General features: G+C 46.7%; 1 protein-coding gene across 1 annotated transcript in view; it reads right to left on the bottom strand.

Annotated features, from left to right (window-relative positions):
* Nucleotides 1-1,528: 1,528 nt before the first annotated feature.
* The window catches only part of FKBP1B (FK506 binding protein 1B), a 59,939-nt gene continuing 52,287 nt past the window's right edge, over nucleotides 1,529-9,180 (bottom strand). Inside the window, exons 3-4 of the mRNA XM_025208586.1 lie at nucleotides 6,028-6,140; nucleotides 1,529-2,207 (exon numbers count right to left, since the gene is read on the bottom strand). Coding sequence (XP_025064371.1) covers nucleotides 2,079-2,207; nucleotides 6,028-6,138 — 240 coding nt within the window. The 5' untranslated portion in view covers nucleotides 6,139-6,140 and the 3' untranslated portion in view covers nucleotides 1,529-2,078. The remainder of the gene's footprint in view (nucleotides 2,208-6,027; nucleotides 6,141-9,180) is intronic.

Genomic DNA, 9,180 nt, shown 5'->3' with positions numbered 1-9,180 from the left:
GGGAAGCACCCCAAGTTCTTGAAGTGAGTCAAGTACCCACGAGGGCTACTAGGCCTGTGTTTCCCAGGGGGCACAGAGCCGGAATCAAGCCCATCCCTGGGTGGTCGCAGCTCTACCCCCAGGCTAGCGGGTGTGTCCAGGAAGGGGGTCGGCCAAATGTGAGGCGCCCCCAGGGAGGCACTTGGAGCCTGAAAAGTGGTTGGGCGCAGTGAGGTGGGTGGCTCAACACAGGAGCACCCCCTACTGGCCTGCCACATACTGCAGTGCCAAATGGTTTGGAGATGCACAATTTGTTTGACGTGGCTACTCCTGGGAGGAGGAGAAGGCCATGGATCAGGTGAACAGTTTAGCTTCATACTTTGGCATTGGAGGGGGCAGATGGTCTGAGTCCTCTGTGGTGCCCTGGGACACATCCAGACAAGTGTACACATGCATTTCCCCAGGGATAAACAGCAGCAGTTGATGGTTGTGCGCTTGTCCCTGGGGAATGCTTGTGCATGCACGCTGTTGTGCATGGCAAGTTGTCCCTGGTGGGGTAGAGGAGGCTGGAACCAGCACTGGGGCTGGCCCCAGAAGTTTTACCTGGAGTCCTGGGGGGCTATCAGGGCTCCAGCAGCAGTGATCCAGCATGCAGAGGAGTGTGGCTCCAGCCTGCAAGGCTCCGGTTTCAGGTGGCGCACACTGCCACCATGTGTGCCGCCCTGCTTTCTTCAGGCATGGGGGTTTTTTTACGCAGGGATCTCCTGCTGTTAAAAAATCTCACCGCGCTGCAAATCAGCAGCATGGCCAGCACCTGCATGTGCAGTGCATGTGGTTTGCAGTGCTACAAATGGGTCTGCACTAACGCATACTGCATCTGCATGCTTGTCTGGGCTCATGTGCCCTTGGAGATTCTTGGAGGAAGTCACATACCTTGTGTAAAGTACAGTGAACCAAAAAAGGCCCTTGTAAAGGGCCAGCAACTCTGAGGTCCTGGGGCTATGACAGCCAAGCCACTTCATCCTGCAGACTTACTCCAAGAGGAAAAAGGAGGAGGGAGGGGGATTAAGGAAAACTCAGCACTGGTCTCTCAGCTGCCACTGAGCTGTCTGGTAAACCTCCCCTGGACTGACAGGACTAGAATTCGGCCACTAAATACTCCTGAAAATCCTACCTGTCATTCCCAGTCTCTTTAATGGCCAAATGCAGGCTAGAACTGGGGGGTCCTGAGCTGCACAGCCCCCACTTAATAAGTCTAGGTGCTAGGGAGTTGGAGTTAACAGAAGGTCTTGCTTGTCTTCAGCAGCACTCCTAGTCAGGGTGAGCGGGTTCTGTTCATTTTAGACCTAGGAAACCCTGCAATGACACTACTCCCACACATCAGGTTTACAGGAAAGGAACATGCAATAAGCATCTTTAATACAAGAGAAGAAAAAGAGATTAACTACCAACAAGAGAAATGGTCGCTTGAAGAACCTCCAGATTAGAAGAAAAATCCTCCACCTGTTCGCATTAAAACAGAAGGCTCTGAGACAGCACAGGAATTGTAAAGTATCAAGATTTTATTTTTATAGAGTTTTTTTTTTATATTCTCAAATGAAACATTTGTTTAAAACAGCAGCAAGCAGAACGTACAAGCTGAGAAAAGTGGCAGCGCAGGTAACTCGTCTGGCTAATGCCCATTCATGTACAAGATGTACATTAGGTTTTTTTGAGCACCTTTTGTATTCTTGGTTGAAGTGTACAGTAAGGCAGTGGTTTTTTTGATAAGGAATATATATATATATATTTTTTCCAATTGTCACTATGCATTTTTAATCACATGCAAATTAAATAAAATGTACAACCTGAAAACGTTACAACCGTAGACGATTTTCTCAAAGCAAAGAAGCTTCTAATAAAAGACAAATACCGACACAACAGCGATAAAAAACCAAAAAAGAAATGAAGGGATAAAGAGACTATGGGCAGGAGCTATTGCCATGGTAGCTTGAGCAGGGAAGGCTGAGACTCCAGCGAAGACTCCACCTACCATTGGGAAAAGTAACAGGATGGATGATTATCAACAGATGTCTTCAGCCAGCTCCTCCTGCAAGGAGTCACTCTAACCTGAGCAGCTCCACATCGAAGATGAGGGTAGCATTGGGAGGGATAACTCCAGGATGGCCTGTGGTTCCATAGGCCATCTCAGGTGTACAAGTTAGCTTTGCTCTTTGTCCCAGGCTCATCTGGTGGTCAGGTGTTGAAGAAGGGAGGAAAAGATGGTGTTAGGAAAAAAAAAATACGTGTCAAGTTGTTAAACAGGAGATTTGAAAAATCAATGGGAATTAGGCACCAAAATTAGCTAGCTAGCCTCCTAAATCTTACCAGGCTTCTGCAGGCACCTGTGTAAAGCTGGCCCCAGACAATTTAGCCTTGGATCGCCTAACTCAGGTCAGCAACGCTTTTGGCCGGAGTGCCAAAATCACCCCCCATGCTTCGACTTGGAGTGCCAGAGATGGGGGAGCTGCAAAGGGCCCGATCCTCATTGCTGGTAGTGGCTGCACACATGCCTCCGGGTGGAGGGCAGAGGAGGGGCTCCAGAGCCCAGTGCAGATGTTTGCAGCCTCCCGGCTGCCTGCCGCAACCAGCCCAGGCTCTGAGCATTGGTAGCAGGCAGCCAGGAGGCTACAAACAGCTGTGCCAGGCTCCACAGCCCTGGTACTGGCTCCATGGCAGCAGCAACTGCACACGTGCCTCTGGGTGGATGGTGGGGGAGAAGCCAGTGTTGCGCCAGGCCCCTTCCCAGCCATGCGCTGAGGTGTACACAGCTGCCGCAGCCACAGAACTGGTGCCAGGGCTGCAGAGCCCCATCCAGCTATTTGCAGCCTCCCAGCTGCAACCAGCCTGGGCTCTGGGTAGCTGCTGGCAGAAGCTGCCCAGAGTCCAGGTCAGCTGTGGCATGCTGAGGAAAAGGGCTTCATGTGCCATGCTCTGGCACGCGTGCTGGGGGTTGCTGATCCCTGGCCTAGCTCCCATATCCTTTAATGCTCATTGGCAATCTCTTGTGCTAATTTTTTAATCCCACATTGATGGATCATACTGGTTATTAGGGAATAATTTCTGCAAGGTGCTAGCTCCTGATAAGATGCAGGGTACTCTCAACACCCATTGATTTCAAGGGAGCCAGGTACAGGAGGTACTCGGTGGGTGCATCTACATGAGATGTTTACTGAGGAGCTGCCTAATTAACTAATTAACTCCACTGTAGGTCAGTACTTGTCAAGATTAAGTAATAGCCTATGGCAGTGTTTTTAGTGTAGAGCAACACATATATAGATGATGGGGCTGGTTAGGGCACAAGGGTGCTTCAGTGCAGGGGCTGCCTGCTGGCTAGCCCTGCACTGGAGCACCCTCATGCCCCAGCCAGCATTGACCTGGGTTGCAGCAGCCCCAGGCTGGCAGGCTGACTCCTGGGACCCCTTACCAGTTGGGGCAATTCTGACCCAGCTCAACATGCTGCAGGCCCGGGCACACGTGTAAATGCAGCACCCAGGAGTAATAAACTCCAGTGCGGTATGCACCAGGGTTTATTGCGTTGCATTAATTTCACGTGTAAATGTGCCCAGTATGCAATAGGACCAAGGAGGATGAGAAGGAACCCAGTTCAGTAAAGCACTTAGGCCACACTTCCTGAGGATATATAGGAATTTATCTGCATCTTTTACTGGCTAGGTGCTAAGCTGCTGCCTAACTCCATAGCCACCCAAATGGCCTCTGATGAGCATGTGAAGAACCACACAAGCGCTGATGCAACTATTGAGCTTGGAGCCCCCAGCTGAGGCTGAAGCCCCAAAGCAAGATTCTCCAGGACTGCATGAATACAGCCTGCTGTTGGGGGTTGGTAAGTTTGTCCCACACCATAATATCTCAGGTGGTTGGAGACCTCACCTGGGAAGCCTTCATCCTAACTCCTGCTCTGCCTCCAACTATTCCAGAGGTATTTAACAACCCATTGGGCCACTAAGAGAGGTGGACCCTACAGCCCACTGGTTAAAACATTCTTCTGGGCTGTGGGAGACCCAGTTCAAACACCTTCTTCTGCTTGCTTTGGATAAAGAATTTGAACCAGCGGTTAGGAGACTGTCCTAAACACTGGCTGCAGGGTATTCTGATATGACTATCAGGCTTTCCTCTTGAAGGTGCTCCACTTGGTATAATACACTCAAAACCTGGGTTCAGATCAGGAAGGGAACAGATATGAACTGCGAGGAGTAATGTGCTATGTGGCAGCGAGGTGGAGTGCCTTGTCCCCGTGTTTTGTGCAGGGTTAGGTGTATCAAAATGCACCCAACAGACCCAGTCTTGCAGATGAGGCTGGAGGAGGACACCCCACCCACAGGCAATACACTAGATACTTGAGAACCTTTGCTTTTTGCTTCTGTGGTCAGGCAGGGGGTTTGGACAAGGTATATATATTTTAATCCTCTGTTTAATTAGGTGAATCCTGCTGGGGCCTTGGCATGAGGTAGACACCAAGCAACTTGTCACTGAGAGAACAGGGAGGATTGTGGACTGGCCCAGAAGCAGGCATTTAGTCCTCTCCAGGTTAGGTGGCAGCAGACAGGCATTTGAGACTCTACATTTTGGATTCAGACACCTAAAGTAGAAGTAGCTGCTTAAGTTTCCCCTGCGAATCTCGCCTTCACCACCTGACTTACATAGGAGCTGTGCCCCTCCTCAGTGACTCAGTGGAGTTACCGATGCTAATAATCAAACCATTAACTCCCTGTACCCATTTCCCATCCATACACTGAGGATAACGATAGTCACCTCCTTTGTAAGTGGGTCGTGAGCATTAATCCATTCATGTTGCTTAAGTACTTGAAATCCAGAAACGGAAGCAGCTCTCAAAGTGTTTATTAATTATTCATTTCTAGTGTAATGGTCCACTAGGAGGAGCTGGAGGGTAATTTGTCACAAAGTAGATTATGGGAAAGGATTTAGGCTACATATTAATTAAGGCAGTGTGGTGGTAGGCAGGGCATTCTGGGAAGATTTGCAGTAATGCTGACTTAGTGCAGCTCAGCATTACAGGACTACCTGAGTCCACCTCCCACTGGGATAAGTCTGTTCCTCTTTGTGACCTTATATGCACTTTCAGATTTATAGTACTTGTAGGGCTCCATTTTGGTGTTCCCAGTGCTGAACATATACAAATCTTGTGCCAAAAACTGTCAAAACCCACAACAGTAACAAGACATTTGTAGACCACAGCATTGCTAACACTTTGCACACCATTATCAGTCTTGTCCATTCTTGTCTATTTAGATTGCTACTTGTCTCCTATTCTATGCACAATATAGGGACGTGGCCTGGTGCCTGGGGCAAAGCAGTTGCCGGCGTAATTGTGAATATGGTTGTGTGGCTGCCAGCAGAGGTGGCTTTTTTCAGCGCCCCACCACCCGCCTCAAGCTGGTGCCCAGGCAGTTGTCCCTATTTCCTCCCCCCAGTTATGCCACTGATTCCATATGCATACAGTGCCTTGTACACTAGGGTCCCGACTTCATCTCTATACCTTGCCGTAAGACAAACTATATTCATTTGAAAACTAAAGCAAGGCAATTGAATGCTTAAGTCGAACTCAAACGTTCCTAAAATTAGTCTGAGAAGGAGCTCATGTTCTTGAGGCCTTTCTGATTTGTGAGAGCAGTGCGGGGTAATTCTTCCCATTGATTTCATGCGTTACAATTGTTTCTTTCAGCCAGGACCATCCAACCTAGAGCCTGCGAGCTCCTAATCAGCTGCTGCTCTTCTCACCACACCTGCAGCTGCTGCTGGAGTCTCTAGGCTGCCTCTCCCTCCTCTGACTTCCACCTCTTGCCCCTGCCCCTAGGAGCCCACAAAGTCTGTGCGGTGGGGGAAGCTGTGAGACAGCAGGGGCGGGGTGGGGGGGAAGGGGCTGCACACCGCACAGCATACAGCTGGGCACTTTGCACCCACCAGCCACTCAGAAGTGGGCCAGCCATGCAGTTAAATGCAGTTTGAAATTCAGGCAACGTTCTTTACCTGTGCAACTCCTTCCTCAAATCCTTTAATGACTTCTTGTCTGCCAATCTTGAACCGGAAAGGTTTGTTTCGATCTCTGGAGGAATCAAACTTCTTTCCATTCTGTAACATCCCTGCCAAAACAACAGAAACTCTTTCAGTCCCTTCAGTGCCATGACAAGGAAGTTTGGCACCCGGGGCAAAGCCCACAGCGGCAGCCCACCCTCACCCCAGCGCACAGTTCAGGGGGACACACGCTCCCCCTATGCTTGCACAGGAGTGCACACAGTGGTGGGAGCCGCCCTCCCCCCGTCCCCGCATCTCCCCAAATGAGCTGCTCGGGGCTCCGTCCTGTGCCCCGCCTCGGGTGGGCAGCGCCTGTTGGAGCCCCTTTGCTTTGGTGCCCAGGGCGGTCACCCCACTTGTCTCCCTTGCTACAGCACTGAGTCCCTGCTAAGCCTGAAGGTAAGTGCTGGGACAGGAGTGAACACAGAAATCTTAGCTCAACTGCATATTTCTTTTTTATTTTATTTTAAAAGCTAATCCAATTTTCAAGGGGTCACTTATGCTCGATTTGAGTGATTTAGTATTTGGTAGGGCTGTCTGTCACGTGTCTGGAAATACATTATGGTGGTGGTGATTTTTATTGCAATAAACTAAGGCCCCTACTGTGCTACACACACCTTATGGGACAATCTCTGCCCTGATGAGTTCACAGTCTAAAAAGACAAGGCAGGTGAAGCAGAAGCAGAGAGGGAAGTGATGTGCCCAAGGTCACACTGCAGGTCCGTGGCAGATGGAGGACTGGAACTCAAATCTCCTGATTCCCAGTTCAGTGCCCAGTCAACTAGATGAAGATGCCTTTCTATTTAACCACCTACTTACATATGTCACTCAAGGCACTTACAACATTTAAAAGTCACACAGTCCTTGAAATATAAGCAGAAATAAGTGAAGCAATTGAACTGCATTAAGTGCCAACTGAACAACTGGGTAAGAGCGCCACCAGGATTATTACCATGTTCAACTGCAGACTAGTGATTTACTAAATCTACCTAAACTTTCCTCTTCTAGTCCAAAGCCACCACCTCCTCAAAAAGGTTCAGGTAGGAAAAAAGAGCAATATTACAGTGATGTCTGCTCACGGAAAAACTGCTTTCATTAAGATGTTATATTAAGTCTACCCAAGATAATCCAGCTATGTGTTTTGATCCAGGGCCCAGTGAAGTCAATGACTTCTTTCAGCTTTGGAGTAAACTGAAGTTATATTATAGCTCCCTATACTTTCTGCTATAGGAACCTTGAGCCAACTTTGCTGCCAGTTATTTGCGTAAATACAGAGGAACTCAATTCACTTGTTACAGCAAGTTTACAGCAGCACAACTGAGAGCATGTCTGCACTTTATTACTTTGTGGATTTACTTTGAATGTGTGAACATGAAATTTTCTATAGAGTAAGTTGAGCAGACACGTGACAGACAGCCCTACCACATACTAAAACACTCAAATCCAGCATAAGTGACGCCTTGAAAAATGTGCAACAGCTTTACTATATGGGAGAGTTACTTATACTTATATTGAACATATTGTGTCGCTGCTCCCAAAGTCATTTTCATGTTGAGGTAGCTGTTTGTTCAATGCAAACTGGCTTCCCCACCACCTAATGGCCTGGTGCCGTAACAGTACCTAGTGCAGCCGGCCAGCTTGGGAAACTTGGCTCTGTGTCCACTTGTTACTGTGCAGTAAATTTATACAGAATAAAAGCTAGGGTAAATTATTCCACAGTGATCCTATCACATGTCCACACCCCAGAACTGCAAATCTAAAAGGTTATGTACACAAGTGTGATCATGAGCTTCCAGAAGCATAGAAATCAACATATGTAACTTCACATGTAAAGGTACACTTATATTTTCACTTGGCAACATCAGGTATGCAAAATTCCACCTTATGCATCCATCTGAAAAATTTTAACTCTGACCCAAACTCATGATTGTTTTACAACATAAATATTAGTAATATATACTACAAGGAAAGTGTGTCCAAAGCCTTTTATATACCACTACACCATCATGTATTGTCGCAGGGTTTTGAATAAGGGATACTTATAGAAGCAACCCTAAATTTGAAAAATCTGTAACTGCCCTTTCAACAATGCCAGAGCATTGCACACTAATGATCCCAATACAATGCTGACACTGCAAGTGTTTTGTTTACTTTTACTGCTATTATTATTAATAACTATTACTTCCAGCATTATAGCACCAAAGTGTGCAGTCATGCCCCCCATTGTGCCTGGCGCTTTATGAAGACGGGACAAAAACACTGTCCCAGGATTAGGAAGGAACTGAGGAAAACTGCTAGCTGAAAACAACTCTATCAAGCAAAATTGAAAACCCCTGAAAGTTATACAAAGGGATATGCCCCCTGTGACTCAACAAGTCAAAAATGTACTGCTAATTTCATAATATCATTGCGCAGTCAGAATACTGGGCACAGCTACACAATCAAGTTTTATCTCCCAATAAAGGCATCGGTTATAATTGTCCCAATGACAGACTAGCATACAGTTTTTTTCTTTAGGACAAATATGATGAATCAGATGTCAGTGTGTTTGGAGATGCCTAAGTGCCTGGATGAAAGAAAAAGAATGAAAATGTCTCCAAATTCATTAGTAACCAATTTAGTAGTGATGGAGCTTTAAACTCCAGACATTTTATAACAATATTAGATCATTCCAATAATGCTTACATGTCTAGATGTTGGATATCAAAATTAGAAACACAAGAATTGCCATACTAAATCAGGGTTATTGTCAGTTTAGTCCAATATCTGTCTAAAGCAGTGGCTAAATAGTAAATGTTTCAGAGAAAAGTAGAAGAAACTTTAGAGGGTAAATTATACCACCCTTAGGATATGGTTCTTTGTAATCTTCATTAGTGAGCAGCTACATAATGCCCGAATCATTTTCTGTATGTGTTAATGCATACACATGTATATGAAATGTCTAGGTCGGTTCGTTTGTCTATCTCCCTCTTTTTGTCTAGTCCTTTAGAAAATCCAATTAAGTTCTTGGCCTCATTATCTTGGGGCAATAAGGGGCACAGATTGTTTATGGATTTTGTAAACAGCTATTAAGTTTTATTACTTAAAAATTTGCTGCTCATCTATTTC

The sequence above is a fragment of the Alligator sinensis genome, unplaced genomic scaffold (genome assembly GCF_000455745.1).
Source record: "Alligator sinensis unplaced genomic scaffold, ASM45574v1 scaffold300_1, whole genome shotgun sequence".
Lineage (NCBI taxonomy): Eukaryota > Metazoa > Chordata > Crocodylia > Alligatoridae > Alligator > Alligator sinensis.
The sequence above is the reverse complement of the archived record's forward strand: the minus strand, read 5'-3'. Positions and strand labels throughout refer to the sequence as shown.